We start from the raw sequence: 23,126 nt of genomic DNA, 5'->3' as shown, positions 1-23,126 counted from the left end.
GACGAACAAAATGTGAATGAAGTTGGCGATTTGCTGATGGACCGGAAAGTCTTCTCATAATTATTTTCCCTGATATTTCTGAACTGTCTCTTTAATGATCCAGTGCCAGGAATATTGCCTAGATGCATTCAGGTTCCACTTCGGTTTTGCACTTGATGATGAGCTCTTTCTGTCGTATACGTTGTTAGTTATTACGAACGCTGTTTCTGTTTTGTGTATCCATTTATGTATGGTGATTTTTCTTACAGTTTTTGAACAATTCTTTCTGCTAGATACTCGAACTGCCCGTCTTCTGTATTTAATTTTTGTTTCCATCTAAAACTTTTGTGCCTTTTTTGTGGTAGTGAGAAATTTAACTTTCTTCGCAGATTCTTAAACTTGTTCTATGAGGTATCTCTCCCAAGAATCTGACTTGAGTTTCTTTATCTACTACAGTTGCCGACGGTATAGCAGAATCACCCGCGAAAGAAAGCTACTCTGCCTCAATACGTTGTTCCGTTCTTTGCTGGAGATGTCGCCGCGTCAGTGGTGACTGTGTAAGTTGGCAGGCTATAATGCCTTGGGGACTAACCTATGTCGTTGGTACGCCTGCTGGATACACTGGGGTGCAGTCAGGTAATTTTTGACTGGCACATGATCATTTAGGAACTACTCTGTTTTCCTGGCTGGCCTGGTGGTACGCAGCCTTGTGATGTAGGACCGGCCCGAGGTGACAGCGTAGCCGCTGTTGCATGGATGACGCCTGAGGCTTGATGCTGGCGGTGTCATAGTGATTGGTTGCTTGCAGGGTGTGATGACTTAGAGACTACACTACTGGCCATTAAAATTGCTACACCAAGAAGAAATACAGATGATAAACGGGTATTCATGGGACAAATACATTACACTAGAACTGACATGTGTGCCGGCCGGAGTGGCCGTGCGGTTCTAGGCGCTACAGTCTGGAACCAAGAGACCGCTACACTAGCAGGTTCGAATCCTGCCTCGGGCATGGATGTGTGTGTTGTCCTTAGGTTAGTTAGGTTTAATTAGTTCATGGTTCTAGGGGACTGATGACCTCAGAAGTTAAATCCCATAGTGCGCAGAGCATTTTGAACGTTTTTTTTTTTTTTTTTCACTGTTATGTGATTAGATCTTCACCCAATTTGGGTGCATAGATTCTGAGAGATCAGTAACCAGAACAACCACCTCTGGCCGTAATAACGACCTTGATACGCCTGGGCATTGAGTCAAACAGAGCTTGGATGGCGAGTACAGGTGGTACAGCTGCCTATGCAGCTTCAACACGATACAACAGTTCATCAACAGTAGTGACTGGCGTATAGTGACGAGCCAGTTGCTCGGCCACCATTGGCCAGACGTTTTCAATTGGGGAGAGATCTGGAGAATTTGTTCGCCAGGGCAGCAGTCGAACGTTTTCTGTATCAAGAAAGGCACGTACAGGACATACAACATGCGCTCGTGCAATTTCCTGCTGAAATGTAGGGTTTCGCAGGGTCGTAACAAATCTGAAATGTAACGACCACTGTTCAAAGTGCCGTCAATGCGAACAAGAGGTCACCGAGACGTGTAACCAATGGGACTCCATACCATCATGCCTGGTGATACGCCAGTATGGCGATGACGAATACACGTTTCCAATTTAAGTTCACCGAGATGTCGCCAAAGACGGATTCGACCATCATGATGCTGTAAACAGAACCTGGAGTCATCCGAAAATATGCCGTTTTGCCATTCGTGCACCCAGGTTCGTCTTTGAGTACACCATCGCAGGCGCTCCTGTCTGTGTTACAGCGTCAAGTGTAACCACAGCCATGGTCTGCAAGATAATAATAGTCCATGCTCCTGCAAACGTCGTCGAACTGTTGTTGTCTTGCAAACGTCCCCATCTGTTGACTCAGGGATCTAGACGTGGCTGCACGATTCGTTACAGGCATGCGGATAAGATGCCTGTCGTCTCGATTGCTAGTGATACGAGGTCATTGGGATCCCGCACGGCTTTCTGTATTACCGTCCTGAACCCACCGATTCCATGTTCTGCTAACAGCCATTGGATCTCGACCAACGCGAGCAACAATGTCGCGATACGATAAACCGCAATCGGGATAGGCTACAATTCGACCTTTATCAAAGTCGGAAACGTGATGTCACGCATTTCTTCTCCTTACACGAGGCATTACAACAACGTTTCACCAGGCAACGCAGATCAACTGCTGTTTGTGTTTGAGAGATCGGTTGGAAAGTTTCCTCATGTCAGCACGTTGTAGGTGTCGGCACCGGCGCCAACATTGTGTGAATGCTCTGAAAACCTAATCATTTACATATCACAGCATCTTCTTCCTGTCGGTTAAATTTCGCGTCAGTAGCACGTCATCTTCGTGGTGTATCAATTTTAATGGCCGTTGTTAGCAGGCGTGCTGAATACGCTGGTGCATATGCTGGTGATGTCTAACAGGTATGTGGTGACGGCGCTGGACGACGCCTCAGGCACGGGGCTAGTGGTGTCATGGTGACTGTTGACGGGCTGCGATGATCTAGGGAGTACTTTGCGTTGTTGACAGGTCTGCTGGACGCGCTGGTGCGCAGCCTTGTGATGTCGGACCGGCACGTGGTGGCGGCGCGGCTCCTGTCGCTGGATGACTCCTCCGGCTCGGTGCTGGCGGTGTCAGCGTGGCAACGCGCCCGCGGCCCGGCGCCCGCGCTGGCGGGCCCGACTCGCGACGACGCCGCCCCCGTGGCTGGACGGCGTCCCGACGCGCACCTGCCCTGGTTTGAGGACGCCACCTCCAGCCCCGCACTCCGCTCGCCCAAGTTCGTGCCGTCGCCCGTGAACGCCTCGTACCGCGGCTGGTGGACCTACCCCTACTACTCGTGCCACGTGCGCCTCTGGCTCGTCTCCTACAGCATCGCCATTCAGCCCTCGTCGCACCGGGGGTGAGTCTGCAGTGGCGCACAGCATCCACCACTGCGTTGTTTTCCTACATGAGCCTCACTAAAATAATCATATGGTGCTTCACATATAGACTCTAAGAAAAAAACGACACACCATGAGGGAATTAGCCCAATAGAATGGAAATTGGATGAGTTATTCAAGAGAAAGATCTTCACAGACTGAACAAGTCAACAAAGCATTGGTCCAAATGTTCAAATGTGTGTAAATTCCTAAGGGCCCAAACTGCTGAGGTCGTCGGTCCACAGTCTTACACACTACTTAAACTAACTTAAACTAACCTGCGCTAAGGACAAACACACACACATGCCCGAGGGAGGACTCGAACCTCCGGCGTGAGGGGTCGCACGATTCGTGACATGGCACCTCTAACCGCGCGGCCACTCAGCGAGGCCGCTTTGGTCCACCTCTGCTCTTATGCAAGCAGTTATTCAGTTTGGCAGTGATTGCTAGAGATGTCAAGTGTCTTCCTGAGGGATATCGTGCCAAACTCTGTCCAATTGGCGCGGAAGACCTACAAAATTCCTAACTGGTTTCTACATCTACATTTATAGTCCGCAAGCCACCCAACGGTGTGTGGCGGAGGACAATTTACGTGCCACTGTCATTACCTCCCTTTCCTGTTGCAATCGCGTATGGTTCTCGGGAAGAACGACTGCCGGATAGCCTCCATGCGCGCTCGAATCTCTCAAATTTTACATTCGTGATCTCCGCGAGAGGTATAAGTAGTGGGAAGCAATATAATCAGTACCTTATCCAGAAACGCACCCTCTCGAAACCTGAACAGCAAGGTAACGACGATGCGGAGCGCCTCACTTGCAGGATCTGCCACTTGAGTTTGCTAAACATCTCCGTAACGCTATCACGCTAAACCTGTGACGAAACGCGCCTCTCTTCTTTGGATCTTCTCTATCTCCTCTGTCACCCGACCTGGTACGGATCCCACACTGATGAGCAATACACAAGTATAGGTCAAACGAGTGTTTTGTAAGCCACCTCCATTGTTGACGGACTACATATTCTAAGGACTCTCCCAATGGATCTCAACCTGGCACCCGCCTAACCAATAGTTAATTTTATACGATCGTTCAATTTCAAATTGTTCCGTACGCATACTCCTAGATATTTTACAGAAGTAACTGCTAAATGTGTTTGTTCTCTGTCATATAATCATACAATAAAGGATCCTTCTTTCTATGTATTCGCAATAAATTACATTTGTCTATGTTAAGGATCAGTTGCCACTCCCTGCACCAAGCGCCTATCCGCTGAAGATCTTCCTTAATTTCGCTGCATTTTTCTAATGCTTCAACTTCTCTGTGTGCTACAGCATCATCCGCGAAAAGCCGCATGCACCTTCTGACACTACCTACTAGGTCATTTATACACTCCTGGAAATTGAAATAAGAACACCGTGAATTCATTGTCCCAGGAAGGGGAAACTTTATTGACACATTCCTGGGGTCAGATACATCACATGATCACACTGACAGAACCACAGGCACATAGACACAGGCAACAGAGCATGCACAATGTCGGCACTAGTACAGTGTATATCCACCTTTCGCAGCAATGCAGGCTGCTATTCTCCCATGGAGACGATCGTAGAGATGCTGGATGTAGTCCTGTGGAACGGCTTGCCATGCCATTTCCACCTGGCGCCTCAGTTGGACCAGCGTTCGTGCTGGACGTGCAGACCGCGTGAGACGACGCTTCATCCAGTCCCAAACATGCTCAATGGGGGACAGATCCGGAGATCTTGCTGGCCAGGGTAGTTCACTTACACCTTCTAGAGCACGTTGAGTGGCACGGGATACATGCGGACGTGCATTGTCCTGTTGGAACAGAAAGTTCCCTTGCCGGTCTAGGAATGGTAGAACGATGGGTTCGATGACGGTTTGGATGTGCCGTGCACTATTCAGTGTCCCCTCGACGATCACCAGATGTGTACGGCCAGTGTAGGAGATCGCTCCCCACAGCATGATGCCGGGTGTTGGCCCTGTGTTCCTCGGTCGTATGCAGTCCTGATTGTGGCGCTCACCTGCACGGCGCCAAACACGCATACGACCATCATTGGCACCAAGGCAGAAGCGACTCTCATTGCTGAAGACGACACGTCTCCATTCGTCCCTCCATTCACGCCTGTCGCGACACCACTGGAGGCGGGCTTCACGATGTTGGGGCGTGAGCGGAAGACGGCCTAACGGTGTGCGGGACCGTAGCCCAGCTTCATGGAGACGGTTGCGAATGGTCCTCGCCGATACCCCAGGAGCAACAGTGTCCCTAATTTGCTGGGAAGTGGCGGTGCGGCCCCCTACGGCACTGCGTAGGATCCTACGGTTTTGGCGTGCATCCGTGCGTCGCTGCGGTCCGGTCCCAGGTCGACGGGCACGTGCACCTTCCGCCGACCACTGGCGACAACATCGATGTACTGTGGAGACCTCACGCCCCACGTGTTGAGCAATTCGGCGGTACGTCCACCCGGCCTCCCGCATGCCCACTATACGCCCTCGCTCAAAGTCCGTCAACTGCACATACGGTTCACGTCCACGCTGTCGCGGCATGCTACCAGTGTTAAAGACTGCGATGGAGCTCCGTATACCACGGCAAACTGGCTGACACTGACGGCGGCGGTGCACAAATGCTGCGCAGCTAGCGCCATTCGAAGGCCAACACCGCGGTTCCTGGTGTGTCCGCTGTGCCGTGCGTGTGATCATTGCTTGTACAGCCCTCTCGCAGTGTCCGGAGCAAGTATGGTGGGTCTGACACACCGGTGTCAATGTGTTCTTTTTTCCATTTCCAGGAGTGTATTTATTGTGAAAAGCAATGGTCCCATAACACTCACCTGTGGCACGCCTGAGGTTACTTTAACGTCTGTAGACGTCTCTCCATTGAAAACAACATGCTGTGTTTGTGGGCCCTTCCTATAATGCTCCAAATGTTCTCAATTCGGGGGGTATCTGGCGAACTTTCTGGCCAAAGAACGGTTTGACAAGAATTAGACAAGCAGTAGAAACTTTCGCTGTTAGCCAGCGGGCAATATAGTGCTGAAATCTAAGCCCATTATGCCTTGTTGGGAAGTCCATCAAAACGGGACGTAAAATAACGTCGACGGGCTGTAAAGACGGTGCAGATGATAACCAAGGGGGACCTGCTGTAAAAATAAATGACACGCCGGAACACTCCTGGTTGCCAGGCCTTACGGCAGGCTATGGTCAAGTTGGTGACGCAATGCTCTCCGGAGCGTCTCCGGACACGTCTTCGCCGATCACCAGGGCTGAATACGAAGTGATGATGATGAAGATGTTTGGTTTGTCGGTCGCCCAACTGCGAGTTTATCAACGCCTGTACAAATTCCCAACCTTTGCTCTGTCCAAACTCTCCACTTTCATGAATTATGATGAAGTGATGACGACAACACAAACACTCAGTCACCTCGAGCAGGTGAAAATCCCTATCGCCGCCGGGAATCGGAAACGGGACCCCGTGCTTGGGAAACGAGAACGCGACCGCGATACCACATTCTGGGGACTCGAAGTGTGACACTGAAGCCAATTGTACTCCGGTCGGTGAGATTCCAGGTCGAATCCATTAACTGCAGTAAAGAAGTTTTAACTGATTTCTGCATTTAGCAGTGATTTTTTATCTAAACACTTGTAAAGAGTAGCAATTTAAAGAAACCGTTTCTCCTTATTAGAAATTTGGGAATACTTAGTTTCTGACTCACTGGGGAAGTCTGTCTCCACTCGTGGACACTCTTATGACTGAGATTATTTAAAAAAAATGCTTCAAATGGTTCTGAGCACTATGGGACTTAACATCTGAGGTCATCAGTCCCCTAGAACTTAGAACTACTTAAACCTAACTAACCTAAGGACATCAGACACATTCATGCCCGAGGCAGGATTCGAACCTGCGACCGTAGCAGTCGTGCGGTTCCGGACTGAGTGCCTAAAACCGCGAGACCATCGCGGCCGTCGACTGAGATTATTTATAATTTTCTAATTCTACTGTGCAGTTACGAATATCGTTACCTGTGTTAGAGTGAGTAGGCATGTATTTTAAGCATTTAAGTATTTTCCAGTGTTAACCTACCTGCTGTTATCCGTAGAAGTATTACCACTACTTTATTGGGAAAGTAAGTTTCCAGTAACACCGCTTACGAAACGCCTGAACGTCGATGTACTAATACTCGCTAACAGTTTAATCAGTTTAATCTGTAATAACCAAGTCACCCAGCGCTGCAGAACAGCCAGAGTACAGGCGCATAAAGCTACTCACTAGCTGTCAGTTAAACTGGTATAGTTTCCTGGAAACCTCAAAATTATATTAAAAATTGATCGTTTAGTAATCTGTGTGCGCATAAGTGCAGCTATACGTTGAATGTAAAAGAGCACGTCAGTCCGTAACGTCTCTTGCCACCGTTACCGCTCAGTTGATCCATTAAATTTTACGGGTGCAGCCGCATAAATTGTATTTTTCTCGTAATATTTTAGGCTTATACCTTCCAGTCATTTTCAGATTGAGCCTACGGACTGTCGCTACAGCAGTCGCTCCATCCGTTTAAAACCACTGACTGTCCCTCTACGCATACGGCCTCTGGTACGTACGAGGGTATGCTGAAAAGTAATGCCCCAGAATATTTTATATGAAAATTCTTAAAGTTTTTTTTAAATAAAATGAATTTTATTAAGATTCCTCATCTCTGTTCTTCATGTCTACATGTTCATTTCTCAATATAGTCACCCTGGCGACGAACACAGTTCTGCCAACGAGAGATCAGTTTGTTGATACCATCAATGTAGAGTTTTTGACTCGGCTGATGGAGCTATAATCTCACCTCTGCTTGCATCACTTCGTCACTATCAAAGTGAAGTCCTCAATGGTGTTCTTTAAGTGTTGGAAACAGATGGAAATCTAATGGGGCCAAGTTTGGACTGCTTGGAGGATAATCGATGACAGTGAACCCTACACATCCGACTGATGTTGCAGCGCACGAGTGTGGTCTATCATTTTCCTGATGACGAAGCAGGTGCTCCATGTCTTGACGAACTTTTCGAATTCGAAACTCTATTTCAGCACACTTTTCTCGCACACCGAAATAATTATGTTATGCACCGACTTGTCACATGCTACAGTTCGAAGCCATCTAGCAACAGAGGGCAGCAAACATGCGAACATGGAGGACAACAACGTAGAATGTTATTAACGTTTGTTTCATTTAAAAATCCATAAGAGTTTTCACGTAAAAATTGGGAGGTATTACTTTTCAGCAAGCTCTCGTAGATCGGCGGCAAAGAAGAATGCATAACTGAATTTGTGGCTACGCGAATAATTCATGCTGGGATAGCAACGTATCATTATGAGCTGCACTGGAGGGATGTCTTTGAAAGTTTATTAAAGAATGCATCGGATTCCATTATATGTCCGAATTGAAACTGATGTCTCTGTTAATTAAATTCTTCGCCAAATAAGTTTCAGCTTCCTCTTTCACCGCCGAGTTGGAAAAAGATGAACAATAGAATTTCGATACTTTCATACCTCCTTTAGTGACGCCGTAGTTTCAGTGCCCTTGCACGATCGAATTATTCGGCCTTAATGGCCAGGTATGCTGATGGTATTCCGTGCACTTGTATTGAACTGAAATATGTACGAAAAGTCACACGCGCAGTGGATCTGATAAACCTCAGCGTTTCCGAGCATCAAGTCATCTTTGACGTAAAGCAAACGTGCTGCTATCTCTTGTGGATCGAGAAAAATCACTTTCTATTTGTGCTTGATGAAGATTTGTCATGTTTTTGACAACAGACTCCCCTCATATGTCAGGAAAGCCTGGTCACGGCACAATATCCCACCCATTAATCACCAATGCAATACCCTCCTCCGCTATTATATCCATATTTCACCTTCCACACACTTTCATGCCTTATCCATCCTCTCCTAGCAGAATTTCAATTAGCCCCCTCTCCCCAATGATGAAATCCATCCCTCTTGCAACACTTGTCACAGTGTTTCTCCTCACACCATGCTTCCATCTATATCCCTCCTCTTTCCTCACTTTCCTCAGCGAATTTTATCACTGATGTCCTTTCTGCTGTGTCGGCTACTGACCCACCTCCGTGGTGCCTTTATCTTTCATAAATCCAAACTTAGCGCAATCTGACAGATCCTCAATTTTCTTTTCCATTGTTCTGCGTACTATTCTTGTCGGCAACATGGGTGCAAGAGATATTAAGGTGGTTGTGTTACAGTTCTCGCATTTATCTGCCCTTAATCACCATTAAATGTCAAGTAAAATAACTCACACTTAAGGGAAACACACCCTCCCTATCTAACCCATGTTAAATTAGGCAAGTATTTGAACCATTTCTGAAAAAACTATTTGCTGCAGGGCCTTAATATTTTTACTGTATGCCACATGATGCTAATAGAGTAAACTGTACTAAAATCTACTTTATCCATTTTATAGTTTTAAGAAGATACTTCTTTAAATTTATTAACAAAAAATATTAAGTTTTTCTGCAGAAAATATTTTTTGTGAACTTCCTAATGGGGGAATAATGAATGTAGTACGGGAGGTGGCTTTTTATGTTATGCAGAGTCTCTTAAAATTTTATTCATTTATCTATGACAGTTTCTAATACAATGGGGCACATGTACTGGAAATTTTAGTTTGCGGGAAATTAAATTTAAAGAAAAAACTTTTAAAATTTGTTACTTACAGTTAATTAAAACTGTCCTGCTGCATATGATGGCACTTCTTTGGCCTCTAGCAGGTCTTCCAGCTTCTTTTTCACATTCCTGGATGTTTGTCTTGCTTTCTTAGTCGTATTTGATGAAGACCTGTCTGCATCGGCTGTCCTCATTTTTTCGCAGTGCTGCAGCCCAGTGATCATATTTTCACCAGGATTAATTCCAAGCTTTTTCAGTACCCAACACTTTCCATTATTACCACAATTGAATGAAATAACAGCATCATGAACTCCTAGTTGCATTGTATGCATGCCTACAAATACAGTTTTAGGAAGTGTTTGCCCATGCAGATATTTCCTTAGAAGGTCAGGATTAGCCAAGCATCTGAAAATAGGTTTAATTGCTGTAATAACAGCAGCAGGAAGAGAATGCTGGTGAGAATAAGATTTTCCTGTTACCTGAGCCCTATTGTATTTGCACTACGAATTTTCTGCTGATGGACACAATCCATGACATGGCTTATCATCAGTAGAGGACTTATGGAAGAATATGGCCCAAACATTTCTCTTCATTGCCTCCAGATTTTCTTTATTTCTCCTAATTGCCTGTAACAACTACTCGCAATCGCATTTGAACAAAACTAACAGCGTGTTTGAGAGCGTGTTGTTTACAAACAGCAGAAACAAAATAATACCAACCGTTGGATTCCAAGGACAGCCAACACACTCGGGAGTAAAACAAAATCCCTAACGTGCAATGTAAGGGATATAACGATCTAAAATATATGCAGAAAAGTGGATGACAGAAAAGTAGGCGTGGCACATAAACACACGTGGTAGGAAAATGCTCTTTAAATGCTCAAAAAAAATTTATTTTCAGCAAAATACTTTTCAGAGTACTTTAATAAAATCTTACTCTATCGAAATATGATGAAAACCGAAAATCGATTTTTTCGACCTTAACCACGTTGTGGCCTCCTTAAACTGCATAGCAATTATTGCTTCCGCCACAAGATAAGAAAACGGAGGAATGGTGTTATGATTTCATAAAACGGGTTCGTTCGAGTTCTTCCTCACCCACGTGGCGCTGTCGCAATTAACACCATCACCTTTCATCGCCCTGCTCTTTCGCGCTGAGATGGCTGGGGAGTCATGAGTAACTCTTCGCAGCCACTTGATACGTATCTGGGCTCTTAAGTACCAAACTCCACAATTCTGCGGAACTTTGCCTGAAGTTAAAAAGATCGACTGTCGCCGATCGGAGCTCTGCATTTTCCGCCGTGTTTTTCATCTAGACGCTCTGTCTTGCGTGAAATGGATTACTGCGAGGAAAAAGCTCTTGTGCCCCCAAAGTAAATGGGATTTTCCATCGGAATGTCATCTAGAGAAGAACTCGAGCCAGGAAATGTCCGACCTTCCCGCCGGAGGGCTATTAATCTCTCTCCCCGGAGCTTGCGAAATGGATTTCCAGGTTTTGAGGAACATTTGGAGACAGAGTAACTTGCGTATCTCCATCTGTAACGGTAACATTAAGCGGTTGGGATATAAGTTGCGTTTCAAGTGTAATGGAAATGTGAGCACTATTGCACAGGTCGAGTGTATCGTTTCCACCGCAGTGAGATGCATAAAGTGCTCATGCTGCCATTCACATGACTACTCTGCAATTCACGCTTAAGTGCTTGGCGAAGGTTTCATTGAACCACTTTCAGACTATTTTTCTACCATTACTCTCTCCAACAGCACGCGATATAATCACCACACGCTCTCATTTTATTATGAGTATCATTTCTCCCTGTGAAGGTGGGCGTCAACAAAATGTTTTCGCATTTGGAGGAGGAAGATGATGAATGAAATTTTCTCAGAAGGCATCTTGTGTATTATATTTGTGATATTCTATCCTCCAGCTGACGATAGTAAAAAACAAGCTGATCTAGTAAGGATCCCAAACCGCACAACAGTACTGCACAAGAGCAAGGACCCGCGTAGTGTAGGCATTCTCTTTAAGAGACCTCATGTATCTTCTGAGGGTTCTGCCTATGAAACACGGTTTTTGGTTCGCAATCTTGACTACACACGTTGTGTTCCATTTTTTGTTGTTCTACACTAATGGTCATTAAAATTGCTACACCACGAGGATGATGTGCTACATACGCGAAATTTAACCGACAGGAAGACGATGCTGTGACATGCAAATAATTAGCTTTTCAGAGCATTCACACAAGGTTGGGGCCGGTGGCGACACCTAAAACGTGCTGACATGAGGAAAGTTTCCAACCGATTTCTCATACACAAACAGCACTTGACCGACATTGCATGGTGAAACATTGTTGTAATGCCTCGTGTAAGCAGGAGAAATGCGTACCATCACTTTTCCGACTTTGATAAAAGTTGGATTGTAGCCTATTCCGATTGCGGTTTACCGTATCGCGACATTGTTGCTCGCGTTGGTCGAGATCCAATGGCTGTTAGCAGAACATGGAATCGGTGGGTTCAGGAGGGTAATACGGAAAGCCGTGCGGGATCCCAATGACTTCGTATCACTCTCAGTCGAGATGACAGGCATTTTATCCGTGTGGCAATAACTGATCGTGCAGTCACGTCTCGATCCCTGAGTCAACAGATTGGGACGTTTGCAATACAACAAACATGTGCACGAACAGTTCGACGACGTTTGCATCGGCATGGACTATCAGCTCGGAGACCATGGCTGTGGTTACCCTCGACGCTGCATCACAAGCAGGTGCACCTGCGATGGTCTACTCAACGACGCACGTGGGTGAACGAATGGCAAAACACCATTTTTTCGGATGAATCCAGTTTCTGTTTACAGCATCATGATGGTTGCATCCGTGTTGGGCGACATCGCGGAGAACGCACATTGGAAGCGTGTATTCGTCATCGCCATACTGGCGTATCACCCGAAGTGATGGTATGGGGTGCCATTGGTTACACGTCTCGGTCACCTCTTGTTTTGATTGACGGCACTTTGAACAGTGGACGTTACATTTCAGATGTGTTACGACCCGTGGCTCTACCCTTCATTCGCTCCCTGCGAAACCCTACATTTCAGCATTATAATGCACGACCACATGTTGCAAGTCCTGTACGGGCCTTCCTGGTTACAGAAAATGTTCGACTGCTGCCCTGGCCAGCACATTCTCCTGATCTCTCACCAATTGAAAATATCTGGTCAATGGTGACCAAGCAACTGGCTCGTCATAATACGCCAGTCACTACTCTTCATGACTCAATGCCCAGGCGTATCAAGGTTGTTATTACGGCCAGAGGTGGTTGTTCTGGGAACTGATTTCTCAGGATCTATGCACCCAAATTGCGTAAAAATGTAATCAAATGTCACTTCTAGTGTAATATATTTCTCCAATGAATACCCGTTTATCATTTGCATTTCTTCTTGGTGTAGCAATTTTAATGGCCAGTAGTGTAAAGTGTAGTCCCTAGATATTTAGTTGGATTGACTGCGTTTAGTCTGGTGTGACTTATTGTGTAGCCTTATTTTAACCGATTCCTTTTAGGAATCACGTGGTTGGCCTCACACATTTCTATATTCAGTTACCACTTTTTGCACCATACATATACCTTTAAATAAACTTGCAATGGTTTTTGATCTTGTGATGATTTTACCAGACAGTAAACGACGGAATAACGTGCAGACGCTCAAAGAGGACTGTGCAGACGGCTGTATCTGCTCTTAAATCATTTCACAGTCCTGCGGTCTCGTCATCATCTGGTAGCTACAGAGTGGTTGTTTGCAGAATTGGCGATGAAAGGAACATGTGGAAAGCACTGAGAGGTAGATGAGACAGTATTGTAGAACATGTGTTAAGCCACCAAGGAGTAACTTTCGTGCACTTGAGAGAGTTGGAGAAGGTAAAAGGTATAACGGCAGACATAGACTGGAGTACTATATTACTGTGAATGATTGATTCTTTTCCAGAGCTCTATATTTTCCAAATCATTACTTGAAAAAATTATTGATACATGAATACAACCGTAACTTACTAAATTTGTAAGTTTGTATTTTCCGTTCTATTTTGTGTGACTCTCTAGTTCGTTCGATACCTTACGTACCAACATCCTTTCAGTCGTCCACAGCTGTATTGATGCGCTCTCTGGCCTGTTCTTGGCAGTGGAGGTACGTAAACATATTTCTTAATGTATCCCAAAGGAAAAAGTCACTAGGTGTTAGGTTAGATGGCCTAGCGGGCCAAGGAAACAGAGGCCCGTCGTCTTCGCCATGACGCGCAATCCCGCCATGTGGAAGTTCATCGACACTCCAATGATGGGCTGCCACGTCTTGCTGGAAGGTAAAATTGTCGGAAAAAACAGTCAGTTTGGAAACAACCAGAGCTACAACGTATCAGTGAAAGAGATACCCGTCACAGTATTCTCTTAGAAGAGGAATATTCCTTAGAGCTTCGTCTGCGACGCTGCACAGTAAACATTAAACTTCAGCAGATCTCGTTCATGAGCTACAATGTCTTGAGGATTTTCCATCCCCCGCACTCTCACAATGTGGCGAATGTCAGCTTCGGGGCGAAACGTTCATCTTCAAGTCCTCCTACATTGTCATGCAAAAGTGAAGACTTCGCTCATAACCCTTCGGTTTTCATTGCTACACGAGCCGCAGACAATGCGGTTTGAATATATTACAGCTGCTGACGCAAATTCTTCCACGCTGTTTTCTGGGCTATTCCAAACCCGTGGCTTTCGCTGACTATTGACTGTTTTGGACTGCGTTCGAAACTTTCCATCACCTTCTCCACGGTTGCATCTGGCACATTTGTTCGACAGATAGTTTTCTCTTTAAAGAGACAACCGGAGTGCCTAAATTGTAAATACAAACGCACAGTGCTTTGTTTACATGGCGGTCCTGTTCCAAAATTCCTTTTTAATGCACGCTGCACTTTTATAACAAATAAATATGTCGTATATCTCAACACATAAAAATTCTTGTCTTTTTTTGTCGCTATTTTGTCAACGCACTACACTCGTAACGTCAACTGGTGTAAACAATGCAAACTCTGTAAGTTTTCGGTTCTGTTTATACATTAATTATGTTTCTACATGTAACACTCTCGAAACTATATGTCTGAAAACGAATGGTTCATTTATATATCATCATCATTTAAGACTGATTATGCCTTTCAGCGTTGAGTCTGGAGCATAGTCCCCCTTATAAAATTCCTCCATGATCCCCTGTTCCGTGCTAACATTGGTGCCTCTTCTGATGTTAAGCCTATTACTTCAAAATCATTCTTCACCGAATCCAGGTACCTTCTCCTTGGTCTGCCCCGACTCCTCCTACCCTCTACTGCTGAACCCATGAGTCTCTTGGGTAATCTTGCTTCTCCCATACGTGTAACATGACCCCACCAACTAAGGCTATTCGCCCTGACTGCTACGTCTATAGAGTTCATTCCCAGTTTTTCTTCGATTTCCTCATTGTGTACACCCTCCTGCCATTTTTCCCATCTACTAGTACCTGCAATCATCCTAGCTACTTTCATATCCGTAACATCAACCTTATTGATAAGGTACTCTGAATCCACCCAGCTTTCGCTCCCATACAACAAAGTTGGTCGAAAGATTGAACGGTGCACGGATAACTTAGTCTTGGTACTGACTTCCTTCTTGCAGATGAGAGTAGATCGTAGCTGAGCACTCACTGAATTAGCTTTGCTACACCTCGCTCCCAGTTCTTTCACTATGTTTCCATCCTGTGAGAATATGCATACTATGTACTTGAAAATGTCCACCTGTTCTAACTTTGTTCCTTCTATTTGGCACTCAATACGTTTATATTTCTTTCCCACTGACATTACTTTCGTTTTGGAGATGCTAATCTTCACACCATAGTCCTTACATTTCTGATCTAGCTCTGAAATATTACTTTGCAAACTTTCAATCGAATCTGCCATCACAACTAAGTCATCTGCATATGCAAGACTGCTTATTTTGTGTTCACCTATCTTAACCTCACCCAGCCAGTCTATTGTTTTCAACATATGATCCATATATAATATGAACAACAGTGGAGACAGGTTGCAGCATTGTCTTACCCCGGAAACTACTGTGAACCATGAACTCAATTTACCGTCAACTCTAACTGCTGCCTGACTATCCACGTAAAGACCTTTAATTGCCTGCAAAATTTTGCCTCCTATTCCATAATCTCGTAGAACAGACAACAACTTCCTTCTAGGGACCCGGTCATATGCCTTTTCTAGATCTATAAAGCATAGATACAATTCCCTGTTCCATTCATAACACTTCTCCATTATATGCCGTAAGCTAAAGATCTGGTCCTGACAACCTCTAAGAGGCCTAAACCCACGCAGATTTTCATCGAATTGGTCCTCAACTAATACTCGCACTTTCCTTTCAACAGTACCTGAGAAGATTTTACCCACAACGCTGATTAAAGAGATACCTCTGTAGTTGTTACAATCTTTTCTGTTTCCATGTTTAAAGATTGGTGTGATTACTGCTTTTGTCCAGTCTGATGGAACCTGTCCCGACTCCCAGGTCATTTCAATTATCCTGTGTAGCCATTTAAGACCTGACATTCCACTGTATTTGATGAGTTCCGACTTAATTTCATCCACCTCAGCTGCTTCATTGAACTGCAATCGATTGACCATTTTCACCACTCTCTCAAATGCGATCCTATTTCCATCCTCATTCCTATCCCATTGTACATCAAAATCTGAAACATTAACGACCGTATTTTCACCTACACTGAGCAACTCTTCAAAATATTCCCTCCATCTTCCCAAGGAATCTGCAGGATTCACCAGCAGTTTTCAGACCTGTCCAAAATACTTGACATTTACTTCTTACCTCCCTTTCGAAGACTGCTAATTACACTCCAAAATGGTTTTCCGGTAGCTTGACCCAAAGTCTCCAACCTGTTTCCAAAGTCTTCCCAAGATTTCTTCTTGGATGCTGTAATTTATATATCCAACAAATAATTGTTGATATTTAATTTCACTTACGTTGTACTACTAACTGCGACTATTTGTAAAAGAAAAAAATAAAGCAACAATGCAGTTAGTTACTTTTACAGAGGAAATGTTGGTTTGAACATCAGAGTTAGTTTCTAAACAATACAGATCTTTTGATATATCATATAGATCACATGTGATTGCAAAGAAGCACGATTTTTATCCAATTACTGTCCAAATGTTATGTAATGTTACAGAAGAATTCGATTTTGGATGTGTACAAACAAAATTCTTAAAATGTTATTGGATGATGATAATAATAATAATAAATGTAGAAGCTAAAAAGCGTTAGAGTATACACGAATTTCTTATACTTAACCTCAACATACCACATAGAACTTCTGGTAACTAGTTTACAAATTCAGTTCATGTCATCAGCAGGCGAGTGGTAGCACCAAATTCTGTTTACATTACTCACGTACTATAGAAAAAGATCTTTTAATTAATCGTAATTACATTTTCTTGAAGACTTACATTTGTCATTATAATAATTAAAACTAAACAATGGAGTAATTCTTTATATAGATCCCTTGTTAAAGCTTATTAAATATTTTATTTGACTACTATTATAATTTCTGTCCTGCTCATACTTGTAGTACGTTGATCACACACGAGACGTGTCTTAAAACTTGGAAATAAACCCTTATATTATAGGCTTATTGCTTGTCAGTTTACTACATTAAAATGATCTAAATTGAGACCATAATATGTCTACAAATCAAATCAAATCAAACCCATGCCGAAAAGCTACGAATTCCATATCATTAATTTTACAAAATTGTCATGTCCTCCCTGTCGTGATTTTAAAGTTTCCCAGTAATTATGACAAAAATTCGTTGAAGCTAAACATATGGAAATGTCAGTATTATTCTAAAGCTCACTTCTTTTTCATTATCAGTCAATCAAGATCTTAATTACAAGCTACTTTGAAAATATCGTGGTTATTGAACTGGGAATGAAAACCTCCTTATGTGGTATATGACAATAGAAACAGAATTTAGCCCCGCTGTTAGATTATTAATAATTTAGCCCATGTACGAATTTACATAGATTAAGCAACGCAAGTAAACAATGCAACGTAAGTTCACAGATATTCCACGTCATTGATAACAAAGATGATATATAGTACTGTGGCCACACAAGGCATTCCCTTGATATATAAAGGAAAACAAAGACATTAATGAATTCCAGAGCCCCGATTACATTACACCTTTTATTCACACGGATTTAACTTGTCATGTGGATCATTTGCCTTTTGTGCGATGTTTGAGCAAAAGCGCATTTGCAAGGGACTGGAATGTTAACTTTTATCTCTCAGTATCATTAGTCTAAAAATCAACATTATCATTAATCGACCGTTGTTTATCTTTCTGTATGAAATAAAAACTATTAATTGTCCCTTGCAGTTCTTTCACTATTGCCTTTAACCGAAGATGTTTCACCCAGTTACTTTAGACGTCTACAGTGGAATACGAAAAAAACATTTATTATAATAATATCCCGCTTAACTGTATTTTTGTTTTTTATTTGAACTGTGCGATCTGGTTCAAAAGGTTCGAGTGGCTCTGAGCACGATGGGACCTAACATCTGAGGGTTATCAGTCCCCTAGAACGTAAAACTACTTTAACCTAACTAAGCTATGGACATCAGACACATGCATGCTCGAGGCAGGATTCGAAGCTACGAGCGTAGCAGTCTCGCGGTTCCGGACTGAAGCGACTAGAACCGCTCGGCCACCGCGGCCGGCCGACAGGGAAGACCATCATGTTCACCGTATGGCCGTTCGTATCGTTCTGCGTCCGCAGCAGCAATTCGAGCAGCTGTTGTCACCACAGTGACACAAGGAATCGTAATCAGTCTGTTAGTTCAAGTAGGTCTCCGAGACAGACGTCGTGTAGAGTGCATTCCACTGCCCCCGAACCATCGCCATTTGCGACTTCATTGATGTCACGAGTGAGATGATTCGAGAACGGAGTGGAGGTCCATTGTGTTTTCTGATGAGATCCCGTTCCGCCTCGGTACCAGTGATGGCCGTGTGTTTGTTATAAGGAGGCCAAGTGACCGCCTTCAACCAACCTGTCTGCGGCGTAGAAAAATGGTTCAAATGGCTCTGAGCACTGCGTGACTTAATTTCTGAGGTCATCAGTCCCCTAGAACTTAGAACTACTTAAACCTAACTAACCTAAGGACATCACAAACATCTATGCCCGAGGCAGGAGCCGAACCTGCGACCGTAGCGGCAGCGCGGTTCCAGACTGTAGCCCCTATAACCGCTCGGCCACTCCTACCGGCTCTACGGCGTAGACACACTGGACCTACACCAGGAGTTATAATAAGTTTCCTTTAATTTGCGTCTGTGGTCACAAACTTTTTGTTAACAGATCACAGGTTTCGGTCTATAATTATGGTCATTATAGACCGAAACCGGTAATCTGTTAACAAAAAGTTTGTGACCGTAGACGAAAATTAAAGGATCTTATTGTATATACAGGTCACTGGGTTATTCTCTACAATGTCGCAACTTGTGAAACCTGGAGTTATGGTCTAGGGAGCCATTTAGTATGACAGCACGAGCACTCTCATGATTATCCCACTCGTCCTGACAGCAAATTTGTACTTCAGTCTGGTGAATTAGACGCGGTGTTTTCGCCCACACTCCGTTGTTGAAACCCAGCATGCTCTACAGAGTGTCGAACTGTTGCCTTGTCCTGAACGATCACCAGATCTTTCTCCTGCCGAGCACGTATGGAACATCATCGGGCAACGGCTTCACTGCCATCCACAACCAGCATTAACTGTCCCTGGAATGACCGGGTAAGTGCAACAGGCGTGGAGCTCCATCTCGTAGTGCAACATCTGGCACCTTTGCGATGCAATGCATACACGTCTGCACGCTAGCATTCGACATTTGGCGTTACACTGATTATTAATGCTCCAGAATTTCACACTGGCAAGGGCTTTTCCCGCGCTTACATTAACCTTTAGTCTTGTAGCGTTAATACCGTAAATATGTTACCTAGCCAGATGTACATCTACACCTGCATAAATACTCCGCAAGCCACCCTAAGGTGTGTGGCGGAGGGTACCCTGTACCACTACTAGTCATTTCATTTCCTGTTCCACTCGCAGATAGAGCAAGGGAAAAACAACGCTCTATATGCTTCCATATGAGCCCTTATTCCTCATATCTAATCTTCGTGGTCCTTACACACAATGTATGTTGGGAGAGTAGAATTATTTGGCAGTCAGCTTTAAATGCTGGTTATCTAAATTTTCTCAATAGCATTTATTGAAAGGAACGCCGATTTCCCTCCAGTGATTCCCATTTGAGTTCCCGAAGCATCTCCAAACACTTGTGTGTTGTTGGAATCTACCAGTAACAAATCTAGCATCCCGCCTCTGAATTGCTTTTATGTCTTCCTTCAATCCGAGCTGGTATGGATCCCAAAGACACTAGCAGTATTCGAGAATAGGTCACAACAGCATCCTGTATGCAGTCACCTTTAAAGGTCAATCACTCCCAAAAATTCTTCCAATAAACCAGAATCTACCATTCACCCTCCTGTCACAGTCCTCAGATTCTCATTCCATCTCACTTTGCGAGGTTACGCGCACATATTTAAACAACTTGACTGTGTCAAGCAGGACACTGGTAATACTATATCCTAACATTACGGGTTTGACCTTCCTATTCACCTGCATTAACTCACATTTTTCCACCTTTAGGGCTAGCTGCCATTCATTACACCAGCTGGAAATTTTGTCTAAGTTGTCTTGTATCTTCCTACATTAATTCAACTTCGACACCCTACCATACTCCACGGCATCATCAGCAAACAATCGGAGATTGCTGCCCACCCTATCCGCCAAATCATTTATGCATACAGAGAACAACAGCGATCTTATCACACTTCCCTGGGGCGTCCCCAATGTTACCCTTGTCTCTAATGAACAGTCTGCGTTCTATTATTTGAGGAGATTTCAAGTCACTCACATGTCTGAATTTATTCCATATGCTAACACCTTCATTAGCAGCCTACAACGGGGCACTGTGTCAAATGTTTTTTGGAAATCTAGAAATATGGAAACTGCCTGTTGCCCTTCATCCATGGTTCCCAGTATATCAAGTGAGCAAAGGGCAAGCCAAGTTTCATATGAGGGATGCTTTTTAAATCCATGCTGATTCGCGGACTTAAGCATCTCGGTCTCAGGAAAGTTCATTATATATGAACTAAAAATAAGTCCAAGGATTCTGCAGCAAACGGAATATAAGGGTACTGGTGTGTAATTTTGTGGGTCTTTTATTTTACCCTTCTTATATACTGGAGTCACCTACCCTCTTTTTCCAGTCGCTTGGGACTTTGTACTGGGTGAGAGATTCATGATAAATGCACGCTAGGCAAGGGGCCAATGCCACACAGTATTCTCCAAATGTCATTTCTCTACATTAATTATTTATTGGTGTCCGGATTTTTTGTGTGTATCATAACATCGACATTTATTTTCTAGAGAAAACATACACAAATTAAACTAAATGTCGTGTGGGATTATTGCCTGGGAAATCACACTGGGTGGCTTTAGCCGCCTAGTCGGAAAAGTTGTTCCTCCTCCACGTACACTGGCCCCTTTCCATGCGGATATGTGAGAGCTATCACATGTGCATTTGTGGAGCATGGGTGAGTGTAATGGATACGTGTATAGTGTAGGATTATATTTGTGTTGCTTGACGATGATGATGATGATGACGAGAAAGGGAAATGGGAAACTCAGTGCCGGCACAAAGCCTGCTCCTTTCGAATATTATCAAGGGGTCCGCCGAGGTTAACGTCCCCATCAGGACGGATCACCATCTATAGTGTCGCATGTCATCACTTCATAAGACGCTGCGGAGAGCTTTGGAATTTTATCCAGGACATTCGTGCAGAGATGTGTGATCAGGAACATTACGTGACCACCTCTCCTCCACTTGCTGGCCAAATACTGGCAGTGTAACTTTCACACACGACCAGGATTCGAACCAGGTTACTTCCGAGTCACATCAAACAATATTTATAAAGCAATACATAGAGCGCGTTTTCTTCATCCACGTATTTTCTCCTAAGTACCATAATCAAAAGTAAATGAATATTTCTCCTTCAACTGAGCTGAATTTCTCGTTATTAAAAAAGTGCAATGAAAATTGTTTCATTAGGCGTGTTCTTGTTTTTTATGTTTTTGGGTTTTTCTTTGCCCAGTCATTGTCAAATCGAAATAATTTTTCCTTTTCAAATATCTGACCTAGTTTCTGGAAGGACAAAAATGGAAAAAATAACCAATAGCTCATGAAGCATTCGCACAGCGTCACGAAAACAAAACAAATAATAAAATGAAGATAAGGAAATTAATGAGAAACGACTCAGAACATCAGTGGGTTGAACTTCCAACATTCTTCATAACAAATTTCCACAGAGCTGTGCTAATATCTTGACTGTTGGCACTGTAAGCTGATGATGTTCTTTTGCACGAAACCAGTCGTGACTCCATAGATGTGTATCATCGCAGCTGTGGTGATTACTTATTAATATTAACCATTATCGGCTCCGGATCTCAATATGATCAAGAAAAATTAAGAAGACACAAAAGCACAAAATCTACTGCTACAACAAAGCTGAGCACTACGTCTTCTGCATTCAAGTGGCCCATCGGGACCATCCGACCGCCGTGTCATCCTCATTAAGGATTCCGTCTCAACCCGTTCCGTTCCCTGCCTCTTGAAATGCCACCATTTGAACTGTATTGTGGAATTTTGCGACGTTCCATTCCACCCTGTTCCTTTTCGTCATGTCTGAATCGATTTTCATCCTCAACTTATTTTGTAAGTCCTACTGAAGACGGCGATAAAACGATTAACTCACTGGCTGCTGCCAGTTATTCGGATGTTTATGACAATGTGGCGCCAATGCATTCATCATCTAATGAGGTCCACTTTAAAATTTTTAACTTACATACCGCGACGCGACGGACTAGAAAGTAATTAATTATTTAATTTTTTTGACGGAAATTTTAAACACTTTTTATTAATGATGTTAATATTATTGGAGTCGTAATACAGTGGTAATTTTTCCCAGACATATCCGAAGTATTGAGCTAAAAAAATGTAGCTTTGATTGGTTGAAAGCTTTTAAGTTTTCTATATTGAGATGATCTTAGGAACACTACATACACTTTCTGGTCGAGAGTGTTTGGACATCTGCTAGTGGAGATTAATTTGTGGTGTGTCCAACCTTCGTCTTTCTGGCTGCTTGAACTCTCCTGGACACATTTTCAACGAGGTGTCTGAATGTCTGCGGAGGAATGGCCCATTCTTCCTCAGGAGCCGAAACCAGAGACGTTAGTGTATCTTGGACGTTCAGGTCTGGAGTGTGTCAGGTGCCGGGTGAAGAAGAGTCTTACCTCTTTAATTCAGGCGAATTTTCAAT

At 43.8% G+C, this 23,126-nt stretch overlaps 1 protein-coding gene across 1 annotated transcript in view; it reads left to right on the top strand.

The window, feature by feature from the left end:
• LOC126336648 (probable G-protein coupled receptor CG31760) overlaps window positions 1–23,126 on the top strand; it is a 1,468,739-nt gene that overhangs the window by 1,174,551 nt on the left and 271,062 nt on the right. The window contains exon 5 of the mRNA XM_050000571.1: window positions 2,562–2,934. Coding sequence (XP_049856528.1) covers window positions 2,562–2,934 — 373 coding nt within the window. The remainder of the gene's footprint in view (window positions 1–2,561; window positions 2,935–23,126) is intronic.

This window comes from Schistocerca gregaria, chromosome 2 (genome assembly GCF_023897955.1).
Source record: "Schistocerca gregaria isolate iqSchGreg1 chromosome 2, iqSchGreg1.2, whole genome shotgun sequence".
Classification (NCBI taxonomy): Eukaryota; Metazoa; Arthropoda; class Insecta; order Orthoptera; family Acrididae; genus Schistocerca; species Schistocerca gregaria.
This window is presented reverse-complemented; position numbering and strand designations above follow the sequence as displayed.